The 20,731-nt window shown below is 50.7% G+C and overlaps 3 protein-coding genes across 9 annotated transcripts in view; 1 reads left to right on the forward strand and 2 right to left on the reverse strand.

Annotated features, from left to right (window-relative positions):
* The window catches only part of LOC122378857 (band 3 anion exchange protein-like), a 178,218-nt gene extending 173,309 nt beyond the window's left edge, over positions 1 to 4,909 (reverse strand). For 2 of the 4 annotated variants that reach the window (XM_043360454.1, XM_043360452.1), the window contains exon 1: positions 4,602 to 4,909. The gene's annotated coding sequence lies outside the window, so the exon portion shown is untranslated. The remainder of the gene's footprint in view (positions 1 to 4,601) is intronic. The other 2 variants (XM_043360455.1, XM_043360451.1) reach the window with 2 other exon arrangements.
* LOC122378858 (collagen alpha-1(IX) chain-like) overlaps positions 1 to 16,334 on the forward strand; it is a 31,122-nt gene extending 14,788 nt beyond the window's left edge. For all 4 annotated transcript variants that reach the window (XM_043360463.1, XM_043360464.1, XM_043360465.1 and 1 more), the window contains 7 exons: positions 77 to 263; positions 2,662 to 2,813; positions 3,082 to 3,396; positions 3,694 to 3,996; positions 14,055 to 14,201; positions 14,513 to 14,837; positions 15,363 to 16,334. In XM_043360463.1, coding sequence (XP_043216398.1) covers positions 77 to 263; positions 2,662 to 2,813; positions 3,082 to 3,396; positions 3,694 to 3,996; positions 14,055 to 14,201; positions 14,513 to 14,837; positions 15,363 to 15,565 — 1,632 coding nt within the window. In that variant the 3' untranslated portion in view covers positions 15,566 to 16,334. The remainder of the gene's footprint in view (positions 1 to 76; positions 264 to 2,661; positions 2,814 to 3,081; positions 3,397 to 3,693; positions 3,997 to 14,054; positions 14,202 to 14,512; positions 14,838 to 15,362) is intronic.
* Positions 6,132 to 8,367, reverse strand: LOC122378862 (33 kDa inner dynein arm light chain, axonemal-like). The gene is made up of 3 exons (XM_043360474.1): positions 7,308 to 8,367; positions 6,815 to 7,018; positions 6,132 to 6,604 (listed from the first exon to the last, which is right to left on the reverse strand). Exons 1-3 carry the CDS (start codon positions 7,734 to 7,736, stop codon positions 6,446 to 6,448), a joined length of 792 nt encoding a protein of 263 aa, XP_043216409.1. The 5' UTR covers positions 7,737 to 8,367; the 3' UTR covers positions 6,132 to 6,445.
* Positions 16,335 to 20,731: the final 4,397 nt, after the last annotated feature.

A 20,731-nucleotide genomic window follows, 5' to 3' on the forward strand; every position in this document is an offset into this window, starting at 1 on the left:
ATTGTGAGGCATCAATCAATTTGCATCAATCAATTTGACCTTCCGTGACCCCTGCCCGCCCTGTTCACTTCCCTAGGGCCCGCCCGGCCCGCGGGGCCCTCCTGGTTTCGGCGGCGGAGGGGACTCGGAGACGGTGGCTTTGCCGGGACCCACGGGCGCGCCCGGTCCCCCCGGTCTGCCCGGTCTCACTGGACAGGAGGGACCAGCTGGACCGCCCGGACCACGCGGAGACAGCGGACCACAGGGACCGCGAGGAGACAAGGGTGAGACGGGGGACAGCGGAGGAGACACGGGTTGGAGGAAGGGAGACCAGGGCCTCGTCTAAGGAATTTTCACTGGGGGGGCAGAGACTGAAGGAGTCAAACCTAGGGTACCCCCAAATCCTGTTTTCTCACCGGATTTAGGCCACTTGATTTTCGTCACAGCCCTGAGACCATGATTTTTTTAACAAAAGAAAAAAAAAAACAGAAAAAACAGGCGGTCTGAGCCATACCGTAACCCTCGCCCGTATACATAGCGGAGGGGTGCGGGGCGTGGGGGGGAGGGTCGAACGGACTCCTCTCGGTTTTTCGCAAATAAGTCGCGCAAAAAGCGACCGATTGCGACACAATTTTCAATACCCTCGCGTTTATCAATTTCACACCAACTCTGAAAATTTCATGACCCTGACCCAAATGACCTTTGACCTGTGAGTTACTTTTCGAGACCAGGTTTAGCCGGAATTGCAATTTGGCCTATCGTCGGCTCGCATTAGCCGAGCGTTTGCAGTCTTTTCGTGGTTTCAAGCGTTTAAACATGGGATATGATGTTGCTCCCCTGCATTAGGGTGGGTGTCAAGGTCTCCGAATGGTCAGGTCAGGTCATTGACCTTCGATGACCTCTGTTCACTTTTTCGAGTTTTACCCACTTTTAGACTAGTTTTTGGAGCTAATTTCGAATTTAGCAACCATTTGAACAATTACGAATAAGTTTTGGTGCCTTCGCAACATGTTACGAAGCTGTCAGAGGTGGTTGCCACCTACTACGAATACCCGGCAAAACCCATACTGGTTGATCTGACCTGATCTGACCCGACCTGGCCTAAATGCATGGAGACATTATCTATGATCATAACTAACATGATATTCGTGATCAGCACCCCGAAAAAACATAACAGCCAGTAGCCACCCTTTACTGAGTTTACGACGTTCTAACAGGTCCCGATTTCCCCGACTTTTGGGTCATTGACCTGACCTGGAAGGTCAACTGATGACTAAGGATCTTAAAATTGGGTATCATCGTTTTTCTCTCGTCACGGGCAACACGGTCGTTTGTTCCGCGAAGCTCTAGCTCGATCAGGGGCGAAACAGCAAGAGGTCCAACGGACCACTCCCCCTTACGTTCGCGACTGGAAAAACACCAATACGGGCGAGGCATTAGTGTACCTTCACATTGACCCACCAGACAGTGATAAACATACTTATCCGTGTTGGGCGTTTCGTTGAGTTTGTGTGTTGGGGGGGGGGGGGGGGGGGCAAACACGAGCTGGGTCGCTGGCCAGCTGCCATTTTACAATTTGCTTCTCGGCGCTCTCTGGGCCCTGTTACACGGCACGCCGCTTCACTTCTTTTCAGCGCGCTTCACTGAAGCGGTGAGGTAGGTAGGTAAACGGAATCTCCGATGCTACGATGTGACCTCATCACAAAACGCCAGCGTGCTGTATTATATTGCTTGCAGTATTGCTTCGCATTAAGATATGTCCCGGAATACAAACATAAAATGTAGCGGCCATATTTCTGATTTCAATGCGAAACAATACTGCAAGCAATATAATACAGCGCGCTGGCGTTTAGTGATGACGTCTTACCTTAGCATCGGAGGTTCCGTTTAACTCGCCGCTTCAGTGAAGCGGAGTGAAGCGGCGTGCCGTGAAACGGGGCCCAGCTCTGAAAATCACAAAACCCTGTCTTTTCCCGTAGCCATGAACACTGAACAGTTATTGAACAAATTATTTAGTGTTTCTCGTTAAATCCATGTAAGATTCCTAACAAAAACGTATTGCGGAGAAGGTAATTTTGTGAGAAGTTTACGTTTTGACTGGGGGGGGGGGCAAATGTTGGCCACTGGGGGGGCAATCCGCTCCACTGGGGAGGCAATTGCCCCCCCAGTTAACATGTTAGACGAGGCCCTGAGGGAGACAAGATAAATACAGCTACAGTATAAAAGAAGGCACAGCAGACTAGGCGAGAAAGGAGGACGATGGCCATCGGACCAGAGGAAGGGACATACAGAAGACACGACTCACAAAGGGACAAAAGGGGTAAAATTGACTGAGCGGGATCTCGGGTGGCAAGCATCGCCAAACAAAATCGAGCTATGAGGCAGCATGTCAATATATGTAAGCGCAATCAATCAATCTAGATGCGATTGCTTGTGGAAGAGCCGACGGTAAAGTAACTAGCCAATAAATGTCTCAAAAAGTTGCCAAACGGTTCGTGAAAGACAGGTTTCTACTTCCTGCTTCAGCATAGTCACTTAACGGCTTTGTAAATTTCAGAATGACGTGGTGTTTCGTTGCACACTACCCTGTTTCGTCGTCCTCCATTGGCATCTACCTGCCTTCTCTCTCAGACCGACGGTGACCCCTGTGACCCCTATGACCTCGACTGACACCCCCGGCAGGTGAGCGGGGTCCCACCGGCACACCCGGCCAGGACGGCCTCAGAGGATTCCCCGGCGAGCCAGGACTAGACGGCAGCGTCGGTCCCAAGGGCGAGCCCGGTCTGCCGGGCCTGGCCGGACCCCAGGGACCGCCCGGCGCCTCGGGAATGCCGGTAAGTGGCACTAACTGGTGGCGGTCACATGAACTGATAGTTCTGTCTGCTGGTACAGGGGGGACCGCTACATCGCTCTGGGGCCAACATTCAGGAGAAAAGGGTCAGGCGACGAATCGCCATAGCTGCATTTTGTCATACCATATCAGTAACGTTTCAAGCGCGCCTAACTTCATTCTGACCCCCGCCACTGCCGCTCAGTGTCCCCGATTGTCCCCTGTCACCGTTCCCCTAGTGTTCCCGAGTCTGACCTGTCCCCCTGCCCCAGGGACCGGTGGGCGTGGCCGGCGCGGTCGGCCTGCAAGGCCAGAAGGGTGACCGCGGAGAGGCCGGCCGAGACGGAGCCGTCGGGCCTCAGGGGCCTCCCGGAGTACAGGGCATCCCCGGAGAACGAGGAGAGACCGGCCTGCCCGGCCAGGACGGTACTCCCGGGCCGCGCGGAGAGGCTGGGCCGCAGGGTCCGCCGGGCCCGCTTGGACTGCAGGGTCTCAAAGGCCACCCGGGACGACAGGGGACGGAGGGCGAGCCGGGACCCAAAGGCAACCGCGGCGAGCCAGGACTGCCGGGCAAGGACGGCGCGCAGGTGAGTCGAGGGGTGTGAGGGAGAACGGTGTAACTACTCATTTGACATAAACTTGTCATCGGTCTGACGTTAACGTCTCAGCACATCTCGTGTCGGGACTATTGGTCACGCCAGCTTATACCTCGGGGGCTCAAACAGTCATATGACCTGTGGTGTGTTACCTATGTTACATTGGCAGGTACTGGTATAAAAACAAAACTCACTTAAAACTAGTCATTTTCATACATTTTGCAAGATAGTTTGCACAAATGATGAACCAATGACTCCAAATCTGATCTCCCGCCCTCCGGTCCACAGGGCGAGGTCGGCCGCGCGGGTCGGCCCGGCGCACGAGGCAAGATGGGCTTCAAGGGCGACCAGGGTGCCCAGGGCGAGGCGGGCCCCGTGGGTCCGCGGGGCCTGCAGGGGCCCACCGGCAGCTCGGGCCCGCCCGGAGAGCTGGGCCCGCAGGGTCTGCCCGGTCTGCCCGGCCACAAGGGCCCGCCGGGGCCTCCGGGTCCGCCGGGGCCCCCCGGGGAGGTGCAGTTCCTGGCGGCCTCCACCGAGGGCCGGCCCGTGTCCATGCCGGGACCGCGCGGCCCGGCCGGAGAACCCGGAATGGTGAGTGGCGAACATTACACCACAGCACCCGGTACGGTACCGTACACGATAATTCACAATACACAGTACAACATGCACGGTACACCACAATAAAAGATGCTTCATGGTATACGATACATTACGGTGTACGATACGACACGGTACACAATAATCAACGGTACACAGTGGTACACACTATGCCACCACGTAATATGGTACTGCTAAACACAACGCCACACCACGTGACGACACTCTGTACTCGTTACACGTTACATCACGGTACGCGCAAATACCTGGCCATTTTGTCTGGAACCGTGCTTATTGCTTATAATCTCTTTGAGACGATGACTTCTTCCTTATTCAGCCAAAATAGAGCTACTGTTGCAGACACACAGTGCATGAAAGCAAATCACTGGTGAGAGGTGTCCGTGAGATTACCCAATGAAATGAATGGCACGGCACTCGGAATGGACAAAGATGTCGAGAGACGAGAGCACTTCAATTTGTGGTTGGGTAGGCAGCCAAGTGTCGGGTTAAATAACCAGTCATTGTTGATACAAAGGCCGGCTTTAGGCTTAGAAGCACGGCTTAGAAGCAACACAAAGCCCGTAAAGGCTGAGACTTACCTTTCTGGATTGCTTCCTTGCACTCCTTGATGTTGGTGAGATTCCTCGAAATATAAATGAAGGACACAAATTGCTGCACTTTTTCACATCACAGTCGTTACCATTATACCTACACTACAATCACCCGCAGTCAAAAATTACCGATAAAAGGCTTCCATCAGTTCAACTTCCGTCCCGTATATCGCACTGCACAGTTCACTGCAACTACGATGCGAGCCCCGCACTTTCCATTTCACTCCCCTTTTGGCTCGACCCCTGACGTGCCGAATAATACGACCTCCCGGCGCGCGAGGTCACGTGACCAGCCCTCGCCCGAGGGCAGATGGCCAGCTGACGCTCCGGTCGGTCGGCCGAGGGAGGGGGTAGCGGGGAGGAGGGTCTGAGTCGACGCTTCAAAACAGCTTTTATTGTTTGGGTGGTTGGCATGGTTGTAGAATGTAGATATTCATGGTGTGTCAAAAGTGGAAATAGCCGCCCGGCTTTAGTTCACCAGCCTTGTCAATAGATGGCAGTACCACAATATAGGCAGCGGATCGTGCAATCGACGTCAAATTTTCGTTATCTGCTAAGAATTGAATGGCGGATCTTTTCATGCAAGAATGAAGTAAATCGGTCCACAACTTTTCTAGCAACAGAGATATGAAGTCAAACACCCTGCCAGAGCGGCGGCGCGGCGGCCGGCGGCAGCCGTCACGCACCGCCTGGGAGACTGGCGGCGCTGAACGGTTCCGAATTGGCACTGCACTAAAACCTGTTAACTGCTTGGAATAGTTATCATAGCAAAATTTTCATTCAAGTGAGGAATAACCAAGGGCAGGAAGTATGTATGATTGTGTCCGTACTATGTAAGCCAAGAAACTGCATTAGCAGATACTCGCTAATATTAGATCCATATAGATCCATATAGCAGATACTCGCTAATAAGGCGATTTCGCCACAAGGTCGCGGAAAACCGACCGAAAACGGCCGCGCTCAACGTTAATTTGGGCATGCAGACTCTTAAAAACTCGCATTGGGCGGGTAGGGTTTCCCAGGTATTGGTTCCAAAACACCGTATTCGGCTCCCGAATATGTCCACGTGACCCGCCTCGTTCCTAGTTAAGCTCTAATTAGATCAAGTGACTCATAGGGAGCGAAAAAGCGACAAAAAGCATGAATTTCCCTATGGCGGCGGGCTGCCGGGTTGCCAGACGGCGCACCGGCTATTTCCACTTTTGACACACCATGTATTGTCAGAATCGATGTGAAAATGATCAATGACATGCCAGAAATGTGTATCGTTTATTGTATTATACCAAAGAAAAATAAAACGGACGAACTTTTGGCGTGTCCAAAGCTCATCTATTCTAAATCTATTTATATTTCTCTTTGGTATTGAAATAGAAACAATACAAATTTAGGCATAGTTTGGATCATTCTCGCATTGATTTTGATCATATCATTGCAGAGACGTGCGAGTTCTTTCCGTTCTTATTAGTGTCAGTAAACCGTGAGAGAACAAGTACCCGACAACGGAGAGTAACCAAGATCTCTATTGATATATCATTTTATTTGAAAGAACTGTGAACGTCTGTTACAGGTAGGTATATAAAGTAACAAATTTGCGCAAATCTTCCAGTGCAGCTCACAATGATTTCACTGGACAACGACAAAGTGGCAGTTGATCCTCGATATTCATCCCATATCGCGCTCTAAAACAGATCTATCATCCCATTCAACAAATAATTCCTGCTGCCGACTCCTAGAATTAGACAAACGCATTTCATTCAAGTGGATCCCACCTATACCACTCATCCCATCCATCCCATTTCACAATGTTAGTTTTTCTTACAAGCCAATGCCGTCTACTTTTTGGGCGCTATGATGCCCTCCAGCTGGGTCTTCAGCTGTTGGTTGGTACGCTTCAGGAACTGGATCTCCTCGGCGTGTTTCCGCTCCTCGGCCTGCCGCTGCTCCTGGGCCCTCCGCTCGATCTGGTCACACTTGGCACGCAGCTCCGTCACCTAGTGGGAACAGAGCAATCAGCACGCATTTCAATGCTAGAATGTTAATGACAACACCAGCGTGTGAACTTAACACGTCAAAGCATGCCCCCTAGTCATTTGAAAGCATTGGCTCTGGCAAGTTTCCTGTCATTCCAGAACCCTGACTCAGAAATGACCCTCCACAGGCAAGCTATGTGAAAGTGACAGTGACCTCTGTGCCCAGCTAACCTGTCGCAGCAGTTCCTCTTTGTCCACCTCCAGCTGCGCGATGGACGCCTCCAGCTCCTCCTTGCCCTGCTCGGCCTGCAGCGCCTTGCGCATGCCGAAGGCGCAGCTGCTCTCGTAGAGCGTCTGGTAGGCGGAGAGCGTCATCCGCAGCTCGTCTCTGATCCGCAGCAGCAGCAGGCCGCGCTCGGCGCAGTTGATCGTCACCTGGCGAGATAGATTTGGAGAGTAGTGCCCAATAACTGCATTGTTCGAACAAATAGGAATACGAATATTGAACCAAATTGGTGTGATAGCGGTATCACCAAAATAGGTGATAACCGCTATCAACGGTTATCATTATTTTCCAGTCATTATAAACATCATTATTTACAGTTATGAGAATAGGATATGTATTTTAACATTATCTATGTCGTCAAACAAACCGACACGTCAGCTTTATTTTAGCCTTTACTGACAACTTTCATAATTTTCTTATAACAAAAGGGAACCTCACCTGACGAATCACTTCGTCAAATGCCTGTGAATACAGTTCGCGTCTGACCGGACAGATTCCTGTCTCCCTGGCCTGCCGCTGCTGTAGCTTCATGTCCAGCTGCTCCTGCAGGTTGAGCACGTCCAGCCGGGTGGCCGGCGTGGTGGAGACCTGCTGGCGCCACAGCTGGCCGCCTTCCTCCTCCCACTCGCGCGGCGGGATGATGGAGTTGAGCACCTCCTCCGTATCCTGTTTGGCGTCCCCGTGACCGGGCCGCTTGCTCAGACCGGACTGGGCCGCTGTGGGCACCGGGCCCAGGCCCTCCGGTGGCACCGGCACCGTGGTTTTGTCCTTCGCATAGGGTGTTTTCTTTTCGGTATGTTTGGTGACGAGAACCGGGTTGTCATATCTCACAAGAGATACGTTCGCTGGTATCATGCTCGCAGCCATGACGAACTTTTGTGGGATCACACAGATTCCGTCCAAACGTCTTTAGCTTCTTGATTGCATATAATGTTTTTGCACTCACTTTTGACAGCTTTTTTTTGCGTTAATACGATGCTCGCACCATTTGTTGGCAATTTAAAATACACCTCGAAAGCTTTGTCGAAAACCAAAGGCAAAAATTTATTTCTTAAAATATGTTGCACTTTATTTCCCCAGCTAAAATCACGTGCCAGATTAGAATATACGCTTTCACGTATAATCAACGCGCCCTTCGCTCGCAAGCCCTGTTAAAAACTGACTGCGATCCAAACCACCGTCCAGCTCCATGGGTGCCTGCGTGTGTGGCCGTCTGGTTGAATCGATGAACGGTTGCTACGAGACGGTGCCGGTCGGTGCCGAGTTTGTGACCCGCCGGCCATCGCACAACAGGTGGCTCCCAGCTGCCGGAGCGAGCCGGCCAGCGATGAGCGACATGGCACGACTTTTTACCGACGCCTGGTATCTGGGCCGCCTGAACCCGTTCTTCTCGCAAGAGAGCATCATCAGTAGTCAAATGGACACAGTGATGATAGGCACTCAGCAAGTTGCAACATCAGGCCGCTAGAATGTAACAGCGTACCCGAAGGTTGTTTCTTCATTAGACAAACACTATTCTTTAGAATTGTGTTTTTCTATTGAAAAACAAACTGAGGGTGTTTCCATTTCGGGATAGGATTCGTGTTTGGTGCAGCGAATTGGGGCACCTTGCACCGTTTGCACACGAACCGATAGATTTTGATTAAATTTTCAGGGCAGCTGCCCCCACAGATTATCTACCACGAAACACCCTCAGCTAAGAATATAATTATTTTTCTTGCACGTGGCACGTGCACGTGTTTTAGGCCCATAGGCTTCAACATTAGGTGGATTTTCGGCATCGCATTTCTCGCAGACGGGTGCTTGTAATGCGATGGGCTTCTATGTGCTGGGTGGCCGCCCGGCATCTATCATGAGCCGGCGGCGCCGTTTCGGACAGCTTCGGGAAGGGGGTGCAAATTGCACGTGCAGCCGCCATTGGTTTAACGTTACGAAATGGGCCAAAACGGGTTTTCTTGATTTGCTCAAAATCGGCTCGATAGATTTTCTTTGTTTTTTGAGTACCGGTAGTCGGTCAGTATGGTTCGTTCGTCAATGTCAATCGCTTGAAATATAATTAACTTTTTTGCACGTGGCACGCGCACAAATTTTCACGTCTTAAGTCAATGGGATTTCTTGAAAAAATTACTTAAATCGATTTTGCTCAAAATTTCCACGTTAGATGTTAAAAATGTTTCAGTATGATATGCACCCACATGTCGCCTACCAGGTGGCATAGGCCATATATGGGGCGATTGAAATGCACGTGCACGCCCCGCACTTGTTTGAGGGGACCACCTCCGTGAAAATTTGACCACTGCTAGTATGATGGCCTGTACCGCGCAAACAATGCGTGCCAGCGGAACCAATCGAGGTCAGACGTCAAGGGGATGCTCTAGGATAGTTGTACACCTCATCACGTGGTGCACGTGTTTTCGCACGTGCGCCACGTGGGTGTAGCACTTTGGGGTAGGAGCAATTGGTGCATAACTATGCTCAGGTGATAACCTCACTGCATGGGTTTGAGCCAGAGTTCCAAGTCGGTTGCGATAATGACCATTGGTGTTGGGTCTACTACGTGTCAAACACGTGGCCGCCCGGGGTTCTCCATTCCGGAGATATTGTGACCAATAGTGAGGTAAGTCCTAATTTAAGGATTGGCCAAGTTTGATCGGCCGCTGGGAGACAATGGTGGCGCACCCGAAAGTCTACCGATGGGCACTGACGACCCCTTTCATCTGGTGCAAAAGGATGGTCGCTTTATGTCTTTAGGCCACACGTGGCACGTGGCACCCCACCTCCAGTGACCATGTGCACTCTCAATGTAAGGCGTTTTGGCCATAACTTTGCCATTTATGGGCCGATTTCGACGAAAATTGCAACATTGATGCATTAAAATGACCTGTGCCACAAACGGCGCTACGAATACAACAAACTCGTGTGCGTCGTTTTTGTCTCTAGTGCGCCACTTAACCCGGCAGTTGCTGGGGTATTTCGCCACCCACCGTTTGCTGGGGGGGGGGGGGGGCGTTAAACGCCCCCAGCCGATAACTCGAGAACCAATAGGCGCAGCGAAACGCACGAGGCGGCAAACGAAAGAGCGCGACGAGACGCTTCAGATGAGTACTTTAAAGTTGAATTTTGAGGTCACAGGTCGGGTCAAGGTCAGGTCAAACACCTGAAATCGGGCTTTCAGTAGCATGGACTTCAGGACTTTGCAATGGGCGCCTCTCGCCATAAACTCTGTCAAAACGGTGCACAATCCATCTTATAAGGCCTACAAGAGTGTTAGCTCCATGTAGGGGTCAGTCAAGCAAAGGTCAGGGTCCAGGTCAGGTCAACCGGGTAGGCACATATCCCCGAAAATCAAAACTGATATTCGCAGCCTGTGACACATGTTTTATAGGTAATTTGGAGCGTAGAACACGATGGTGACATTCATTTTATCATATGTGTACGTGTTTGGCTCAAAAAGTTCAATTTAAGAAATTCATGCATCATGGTCGTGAAGTAGTCACGAAAAAGTGCCAAGATTCAGTTCAAGATTATGGAAAATGCGGAGCAATAATCAATAATCGAAGATAGCCATTTGATTGATCATGGTATTGACAGTCTAATGGCGTTTACGGCATGTCTGTATATCTATTCTGTGATTTTATATGATTTTTTAAACATATGCCGTTTTTGGTCGAAAACTCAGAAATAATGACGTCACTAAAACCTCGATTCCTCAAAAATTTTCCGACCGATTTTTTTTAAACTTTGTCACAATAAACTTAAATCAATTCCCTACAGGTACCCAAAATTTGGCGCGCCTGCGGCGCGCCGTTTTTATGCTATGGCCCGGCGAAAAAAGTGGGGGCGTTTAACGCCCCCCCCAGCAACTCGCGGGTTAAGCTACAGTGGCTAAAGTCGAGGAATATTACGCGTATTTATTTCAACGCGCCGATTTCGTCGAAACTTGCAACGGTAGTGCACGAAACTAGGCAGCGACACATAGGAAGCGAGACAAAAATAGGCTGTTGTGCGCCATTTTTGTCTTAAGTGCGCCATTAACTGCCTAAAGTGGATAAAAGTAAAGAATCTCATCATTTTCATGCATTAATAAATTACTGTGAGGTATGCATGTAACGTCTCGCGCCACTTTGGTCTGAATTGCGTTAGCGTTTCGGGCGTGTGATTTGCGCGTTTTGCGGTGTTTGCGTTTTGCGGCGGGCGGGTGTTTTGTGTTTTTAGCGGTGTTTGTTTGACGGCGGGTGGACGGGCGATGCGGGCGTTTTTTTTTGCGTCTTTTTCGGTGTTAAGTTTTTTTTTCGGTTTCCGGCGGCCTGGCGCTTTTTGCGGTGTTTGCGTTTGGCAGCGGGAGGGCGATTTTTTAGGCGTTCTCGGTTGGTGTTTAGCGTGCGTGCGATGCGGGCGGTTTATTTTTTTGCGGCGTTTTTGCGTTTTTTCGCGATTTGTGGTGGTCGTGCGATTTTTTCGAAGTTTGCTTTGGCGTTTCGGACGTGCGTTTTGCGCGTTTTGTGGTGTTTGCGTTTTGCGCGGGCGGGCGGGCGTTTTGTGTTTGGCGGCGGGCGTGCGGGCGATGCGGGCGGTTTTCTTTTTTGCGTCGTTTGCGGTGTTCAATTTGTCGGCGGTTGGCGGCGGTTGGGCGCTTTTTAGGCGTTTTCGGTTGGCGGTTAGCGTGCGTGCGATGTAGGCGGTTTTATTTTTTGCGGCGTTTTTGCGTTTTTTTTGCGGTTTGCGGCGGGCGGGCATTTATTTATGTTTTTTCTTCTTGCGACATTTGCGTTGGCGTTTCCGGCGTGCGTTTTGCGCGTTTTGCGGTGTTTGCGTTTTGCGGCGGGCGGGCGTTTTTTCACAATTCAAAGTCCCAACCTTCGGGCCGCAGCGCTACTCGAAAAGCGCTGCCCTCGTGTAATCGATCGCAATAGCGTAATCGATGGACATCGGACAATAGTGATCCGCATGATGCAGTTGCCAAGTGCGCTCTTCCACCTCTTTTTTTCCGACTATTACTAATATCATTGAAGTGCCCATGATTTATTTTGCTCTCGTAATTATGTCGCAATACGGCATTTTATTCATAATTACGCGTCCAGCGCAGATTTAAGTGACCCGTGACCCTATGAGCTCGTCTGATCTGTGACCCCTATGAACCCGTGTGATCTGTGACCCCTCCGAGCTCGTCTGACCTGCAACCCTACTGGATTCATCTGACCTGAGAACCCTCATCTGAGCAATGACCTCTCTGAGCCGGTTTGACCTGTGACCCCTCTGGACTCATCTGACCTGTGACCCGTCAGACCTCCTGAGCTCATCTGACCTGTGACCCCTCGTCTGACCCTTCTGAGCTCGCTTGACCTGTCACCCCTCGTCTGACCTGTGACCCCTGGGGCATTCCACGTCAAATCGAACAAAAATCGGCTGTTTTGCACCTTACCATCAGCGATTTCATTATAAATTTGTGAGCGAGTTCCTGTGTCGCCCCGAACATTACATTGATGTTTTTTGCACATTCTGACCACAGGTCTTCTAAATATAGGGCATCGAATTTTTACAAAATGTTGCATCTTTATATTTTTGAACGACCATAACTTTGGTTGTACTTGTTTGATTTGAATGAAATAAACCTTACTGTTTAGGTAATTTCTTAAGCATTTGTTTAGAATTGCACCTACTTAAATATATGACCTTGAAATTTGCTTAACTCTGTTCTTAAGCACAAAAATTGAAATAGCAAAAAACACGTCACCTTCGATTTGGCTAATTTTCATATATTTTATTGCCTACCATATTCTTAACAACCTGTGAAAAAATTAGAGTGGGCTATTCATAAGTTTTGAAGAAAATGGCACATATGCAAACGTATGTTAGCACGCGCAGTGGAGGGGGAAGAGTGAATTTCGCCCCACCCCTCCTGTTTTTCGCCAATATCTCATAGTATTAATGCGAAATTAATTATAGCTACCTGTCCAAAATTGAATTGCACGTCTCATCGTGCAAGCAAGAAGAAAATCGGTTCACAACTGGTCTAGTAATAGCGGTGTAAAGTGAACATCCTGTCGCCGCGGCGACGCGGCGACTCGGCAGCCGGCGCCGACCGCTAGCCGCCGCCTGAATTGTAGACTGTGCCGGGACGGAACGGAACGGTTCCGTCTTTACATCGCGCTCCTTACCGCTGATTACGTTCGATTCGCGTCAAATTTTGTGAGAAGACTAAGAAATATACAGCCAATCTTATGGTGTAAGAATTTTGAAAATCGGTTGGTAAACAATTGAAATATGAACGTGTAAACACAAAATTGTGATTGCTGCGTTTCCCGCGTCGGCCGATCCCTCCTCAGCCGGCGACATGTTACTCTTAGCAGGTCTCTAACTGCCATATTTATTATTGGATTAACTAGAAATTCCCCATACATACTCAAAAATGTATATTCTTTCGTATAGTGAAGATAAAAAGACGTGAAGATATCGTTGCGTGATAATGTTTTCGTTGAATTTTTGGCTTCATGATGCATTTCCACACGGCTCAAAATTCACCGCAAAATACCGTTTGCCTGAGACACTTTTACTATGGAACTTGAATACTTGACTACGATGACTATGTATTTCCATTCTCGCAGAGTTTGGGATATCACTAATCAGCAATCATTCATTTCAGAAAGTGTACACAAGCAAGCATGTCTTGACTCTGTCTTTCAAGGTCACGCGCGTTTGCGTGATGTTGATGCATGAAAACGGCGTTTGCCGCGAGAGTTATGAATGGCCCACTCCAATTTTTTCACAGATGGTTAGGAACATTGTGACGGACATAATATGTAAAAATTACCCGAATCGAAGGTGACGTGTTTTTTGCTATTTAAATTTTTCTGTTTTAATTCAAGGTCAAATGCATTTCAAGGTCACTTCAATTTAACTTTATAATTAAAAATCAAAGCCTTATCAATTGCCTACAAGACCCTGTTAATATCATTTTGATAACAGAAAATTAACCAGAGTTATAGACCTTTAAAAAATTGATGTGTGGCATTTTTGGCTATATTCGATGACCTATATCTCAGCGATACTTTATCAAATTTCGAAAATATTATACGTAACTCAGTTTTGAACCATGCCCAGTCTGCCTACAAATTTTCAGAAAAATCGAAGGGGATGACGGATTTCGGTGTTTGATTTGACGTGGAATGCCCCCCCTGTCCCCAGCCGGGTGAGCGCGGCGCGGACGGTCGTCCCGGCCCGATGGGTCACAAGGGCCCAGTGGGCGAGCCGGGTCAACAGGGCTACCCCGGAGTGGCGGGCCCGGCCGGACCCCGGGGAGCACCCGGAACAAACGGCATCCCAGGAACACCGGTAAGTCCCGAGTCCGTCGTGGCCTTCGCGACAGCTGACGTTGGTAATTAAATCATAATGGCGATGTTGTTTTTGTAAGTTTTATGCCGTATGCAATAACAACCTTAATATAGTTTCCTATCACATAAAGCTTTCGTGATTGCTATTAAGTAAATGCGTTACAACATTGCTACTTCTGTGCGTTATGAACAGAAGCAAGACAATAAATTGACTTTGATGAATTATTCAGGTGCTTACTAATTACGCACAGAAAATGCCTTGAGATTGCAGGCATAGTGATTGCTGACCGTCTACCATGTCCACCTCTCCAGGGCCGCTCCTACACGGAGGAGGAGGTGCGCGAGATCTGCGCCACCGTGCTGAGGGACCGCCTAGAGGAGCTGACAGCACGCCTGCAGGGACCGGCCGGCCGGCCGGGACGCTCCAAACGGGGACCGCGCGGCTTCCCTGGCGACCCAGGTCCCCCAGGAGACCGCGGCTACCGTGGTCCGCCCGGCGACCGTGGCATGCCCGGTCTGAACGGCGCCAGTGGTCCGCCGGGACCGCCCGGCTCGCCCGGAGAGCGCGGGGACCAGGGACCGCCCGGACCGGAGGGTGTCGGCATGGAGGGACCGATGGGACCGGCCGGACACCCAGGTCAGTCGCCGACCGACCTTGACCCTGTGCTAACTGATCACTTATTGATGCTATAAGTACACGGGCGTGCGGCACATTTAGTATCATTGCATACAAAAAAAAAAAACTTAACATAAACTAGCCGGAAGTCTGAAAAAATCTCGTTTTTAATTGAAGTCAAGGTACACTCGGGGGCAGATTGATGTTCCACCACTCCCCACCCATCGGGCTCCCATGGCTCAGCACTGGCTGCTGCCAGTGTTGCCTGCCCTCAGCACTGATCAGCACTGCCTGCCAGTGCCAGTGCTGCCAGTGCTGCCACTGGCAGCAGCCAGTGCTGAGCCATGGGAGCCCGATAGGTAGGGAGTGGTGGAACATCACTCTGCCCCCGAGTGTACCTATGGTTATTTTTAATTTAATACATTTGGACACATTGCTTTGCTCTATGGTGGTCATCAACCAAACGCTGTTTTATTGACATCGATAATCATTCAGGCCTCCCGTTCCCGAACAATCTGACGCTCCCGTCTGTGCCGCCCCCTGCAGGTCCGCCGGGCCCACCGGGAGTCGGTCTGCCCGGCCGGGTGGGCGAGCGCGGAGAACAGGGCCGGCCCGGTCTCACCGGCCCCCAGGGACCGCCGGGCAACTCCGGCCAGCCGGGCTTCTGCGAGTTCTGCAACTACCCGCAGGCGTACGCCGCCCAGGCGTACTCACAGGGCGGCAGCAAGGGCCCCGACTACAAGGGCTAGCCGCCGGCGAGGCGGCGGTGGCGGCCGGGAGGGCCGTGAGACGGTCACTGCTGCCACACTGTGGCGAGATGCTCCAAATGTGAGCCGTCACTGCAATCTGCCGTCACTGCGGTGCTCGTCAGCTCAGCCAGAAAGCTGCCGTCGTTTTTTACAGGAGTGGAGAGGCGCGGAGAGACGCCTTGTAGGTGATAGTGGTATGTGAATAGACGGCCGACGGTTCAGTTTCGAGCCCGTGCCAGAGAACTGGATTGCTTGCTTGCTCCGAAAAGGAGGCCCGAGATGAGCTTTGTGCTGTCATCTTGAAAGTTCACAACTGCCAGCGCCAGAACTTTGTAAATTTCATACCGTTAAGCTTAGACGTCACGGAAATGAGCTTGTACTGCCATGTCTATCATCATTCCGAGTGCGTATGATCATAGCTGGAAAGCCGAAACGTAGGTATACGCTATTTTAAGGAATCTTAGCTGTATTTGTGCTGTATTGAACAACACTGCCACCCTATCCTATATGAAATATATTTAAAGTGTTTACAAGTTGTATCCTAAAAAATATTTTCTGTGTAGTGGTTAGTTGGTGTGCAATGCAATACTTACATAGGTATAAGACATACTTTTCGTAGTAGGAACATATTGTGAGATGTAAATAAGAGAGAAATATAGGTACGTACAGAGAGAAATATATACGGAAAATCGGATTTATGTTCCGCTTCGAGTCTGCCAAACAATAACCGCGGCTCCAAAGCTTCCAGAAAATAAACATGGAACAGTTACGTGACTTTTAGAATAGATCGCGCATTACGTGTAAAGTATCGCTGAGCAATAGAAACATAGCACAATGCACATCACCTGCGTTATGAAATCACCAAGGGTTTTCATAGTCCAGAAACAGCAATCGTTTTGTTTGACATTCCGAAGCCATCAGTCATCGTCCCTTTCTATTGAATTTATCACCAATAGAAGCAGTTTTTGGGCTCCCATAAAAATGCAAGCATAACCAAAATACATTCGTCGACTCTGCTCTCGTAAATCCCGGTGACTGTCGACCAGTGACCGACAATTTGCTGACCACAGACCATTGATAGTGACCGATGCTCTAGTGGTCGATAACCGACGCCCGATGACCAGTGACCGACGCCCGATGACCAGTGACCGACGCCCGATGACCAGTGACCGACGCTGCGGTGGTCGGTGACCGATGCTACGGTGACCGCGGTGACCCGCACTCCGGTGCGAAGGCCGACCGGGTGAAAGGTGCTCTGCCCCGTCCGTTTCGGCAGCGGGGTGACAGGCAGACGTGGCCCGCGGTCCCGGGGGTAGCGCTCGGTCAGTGCTGGTGACAACCCACCGGGACTGAGTTTGTCACGTATGGGGTATCAGAGCAGGGAGCTGTTGACCAGAGTCTGCCCGCTCAGCGAGAACAGCCCATTGCCACTTTACCGATCTTTCGAGGCGGTGTTTAGCGTTCTGTCCTGTAACCAGCCTAACTGGCTACAGCATCTGTGCAACTGCTCATCAGCGTCAAGTGGAGGTCAAATTATCACACGCAATGGGCCGTGAGGCAGGCATCGTTAGTCGCATCATAATAGTCGCCAATGAGTAGAAGAATCATGACTAATTGAGTTGAACCATCCTACCACGCGGCCTTTCATCTGTGACCAAGTTTGGGACCGTGACTCGAGACGCGTGCTCTGGTGTAATGACTGCCCCCGGCCGTGGTGAGCGTCCTCTCTACCGAGCGAGGCTGAGGAGAGCATCTCGTTTACAGCCTCAATGGCCACTCGTCTTTAGCCGCCGGGTATCTCCAGCGAATGGGGAAACACCGGTTCACTGGGTGACCTCGAGAGGCCCGAACCGTTCGCTGAAAGGGTCACCACGGCGGGTCAGCACGGCGGGTCGCCAGCGATGAATGCGCTAATGCGACAGTGAATAATTCAGTAGCCGATTCGTCGGCAGAAATGAGATGGAGGCGAGTTGACAAATCATGGAAACATGATAGTGGTAAGCTTCACCTTCACTTTTCATGGAATGGGCCCACCATGTGTTTTATAGGTGTGTCTAACCTACTCGTATTGCGCTGCTTGCGTTCAGCTGTGTACCGTAAAACGGGAGAGCTCCACGATTTGGGGAATAGTAAGATTCTGTCGCGATTCCACGTAAGTGAGGCAGAGGGGAAGAGCGAGAAAACGAAAGAGAGGCGAGAGAGAGAGAGAGAGAGAGAGAGAGAGAGAGAGAGAGAGAGAGAGAGAGTGAGAGAGAGAGAGAGAGAGAGAGAGAGAGAGAGAGAGAGAGAGAGAGAGAGAGAGAGAGAGAGAGAGAGAGAGAGAGAGAGAGAGAGAGAGAGAGAGAGAGAGAGAGAGAGAGAGAGAGAGAGAGAGGTCAGGGAGGCCCCGAGAGAACCAGTCCAAAGCGCCAGGTCGTGACTTGCAGAGTTCCCGAGGAGCGTCACGCAGGGGCACGACTCACGCGCAAGGTCGCACGCCCATCGCAGTGATTCGGTCACCTCGTTTTCAGTCTTGAACACGATTTGGCAACGCTGACGCGAGGGTGGCGACACCCCAATTACGATCTGGAGGTTTCTTCATGTCCAGGGAGACGCAACATTGCCGGTCGGCGCGGCCGGGGATTTCCAGCGGTCAGCGAGCACCCCTGGCTCAGCGGTCAGGGTGTGACCCGTGCACGGTGCGCCCTCCGGACAGGGCGAGCGCTCCTACTCCGGGACTCTGTTTCATGAGTGCCGCTACCCGCCGTAACCTGGTATTACTGCTATAGGTTCCCATGGAAGCTAAGCGCCAATGCCTCAAAGCGGCACGTCGTGAAACAGCCCTAGTGTGATCCGTGCACGGCTCTCCACCGTACAGGTTGGGCGCTTCTATAAATTGTGATCCGTGTACGCTGGAAGTACGCTGTTCTCGATCCAGGCACCATTGGCGGGAGTGATGTCACACTGCGGTCAGCGAAGCATGATTTGTGACAAAGACGCTGTGTCAAATGACAATGCACGGTCCCAGATTATGGAGCAGTGCAGTATGCATAGCCAGTAGTGCAGGCAATCACTATGTGCAAGACGGTGAATGGTATGAAGCAGCGACACTATAATAGCAGGGCTTACCTTCAAGGTCTTGCAACAGCGTAGCCTTATCAATCGGGGTAGTCAACTATTCTCGCTATTCACGAGTGAAAACAAGCGGCTTTGATGATGGGTGTTATTGAGTTAGGCGCTGGCAAGTGGCAAATGCTGCGTTTGATTAAACCACTGATTTTAGAGACGGCAACTGCGATGCCGTTCGAACATTTTGTGGCTTCCACTGGAGCTCGCGGTGGCTAAATTCAGAAAGATCCGCGAAGTTCTTTGCCTCCATTCACCAACGGAAGTGAATATAACCCGCCCCCGGGTGTGGGTCCCCGCCAATTTCGTCAGGGTGCGGGGCTCATTTTAGCTACACTCGATTGTCTCAAGAAGTAAGAGAAATGAAATGCCACGCGGAAAAAAGACAATCCAGAGTTTTTTAAAGTACTTCCAAAAATAGTCATTTTTTCTGAGGTCAATGCTGTGGTCATCAACTTTCCAATAAAATTTCCTCCGATTCTGATATCTTTCACAAACAGACGCATTAGGCACTCGTGAACCATAAGACAGAAAAAACGCATTCGATAGCTCTTTCAGATCTTTATCGCTGGCATGTTCAGGTTCTTAGATATATCTCAAGTCAACTACTCGCATTTGCCCACAGAGGGCGAAAAATGTTTAGTACACAACTACGATAAAACAAATTTTCAGGAATCAGGAACAACTTAAGATTCAATTAGTGTATGCCATTTTTACCGCCATCATGTTTCCCTTGTCGAGACGCGTTGAATGGACTAGGATTTGACCTTTAGAGGTCACTTTAGAAACTTGACGTCACGCCAAGGTCATGACCTGACCGAAAAAGGTCAGACCTCAGTGCAATCGATCTGTATTGTTGCCTGAAAACATTCCAGATGCTTTTATCACCCAGACTCTATCGTGTCTCCACCAAAAGCTATTGTCGAAAAACTGTTTATGACCTCTATGACCCAACCTGACCTTTTGAGTGACCACTGACCAGTGGCCATCAACTGTATGGATGGATAGATGTTACATATGGATTGCATTGCATATTGATTGAAGTCATGATTCCGAAAATGTGTTGTGAGTACGGTGAGTTCGTTAAAAGCATGATAAATTTGTATGTACCTGTTAGGTCGAAAGGCAGCGTCTCCATTTGTGATGTATTAGGTCGGGTATCACAACGGCAGCAGCAGCAGCAGCACGCGTGGCGAGCCCCAGGTCCAGAATGACTGCCGCCCCCGGCTGCGGCCGTGACCCCGCGCCGCCGGTGGCAGCGGCGCGCCCAGCGGGAGGCGGTCCGCAGTGGCGCGCCCAGCAGCGCGCCGAGAGGTGGCACCGGGCACACAGTGCACTAACACATCCTAACACACAGTGCACTAACACATCCTAACACACCTCCCCCCTAAATAAAATGTCTCTTATTCTCTGCACTGTAAAGCACCGCGATGAAACGGCTGCTTCGACCACCGGCAAGGCCACGATCAGCTGCAGCTGTGGCATCAGCTGCTCGGTCTGCGGCGTTGCAGTCGGTGACGTCTGCTCTCGCGACGTTCGTGCTGGTGACGTCCGCTCTGGTGACGTCTGCGCCGGCGACATCTGGTACTGGTGACACCTGCGCCGGCGACATCTGGTGCTGGTGGCGTCTGCGCCGGCGACGGCGTCGAAAATCGAGCGCCGCATCTGCACCTCAGCGATGGGACGCCAACTCGCGCTTCACCCCCTCGAGGTTCAGGCCTGCCGATGACACATTAGCTCAGAACATGTCGCACACTTTGGTCACACACAACCGAACAAGTCTGACGTGTGTATGTTTATGAATATCACTACGGCAAATTGCACAGAGATGCTGAAGGATTGACAATGACATTAAATGCAATCACTCACAAGCGTATTCACAGGTCGGGGTACCTTACCGGAGGCCGGGATACCCTCCCGTATCGTGTGACATATGGACTCGAAGTTTGTCCTGGTTGTTGTGCGCTGGCTGTCTCGTCAGGTATCCACGCGAAGGTCGGAAACGAGCTGTCCGCTTCTAACACCATGCTCGGTTCTTTGCTCTCAGTTTGCTTGTTTTGG

The sequence above is a fragment of the Amphibalanus amphitrite genome, unplaced genomic scaffold (assembly GCF_019059575.1).
Source record: "Amphibalanus amphitrite isolate SeventyFive unplaced genomic scaffold, NRLGWU_Aamphi_draft 000066F_arrow, whole genome shotgun sequence".
NCBI lineage: Eukaryota > Metazoa > Arthropoda > Thecostraca > Balanomorpha > Balanidae > Amphibalanus > Amphibalanus amphitrite.

What these genes read in the sequence shown, in the direction of transcription:
- LOC122378862 (XM_043360474.1), bottom strand. Translation starts at nt 7,736, where the DNA reads ATGGCTGCGAGCATGATACCAGCGAACGTATCTCTTGTGAGATATGAC. An exon ending in TTGACGAAGTGATTCGTCAG is followed by an intron (nt 7,019 to 7,307) that starts GTGAGGTTCCCT and finishes CTATCTCGCCAG; the next exon opens with GTGACGATCAACTGCGCCGA. An exon ending in AAGAGGAACTGCTGCGACAG is followed by an intron (nt 6,605 to 6,814) that starts GTTAGCTGGGCA and finishes TGTTCCCACTAG; the next exon opens with GTGACGGAGCTGCGTGCCAA.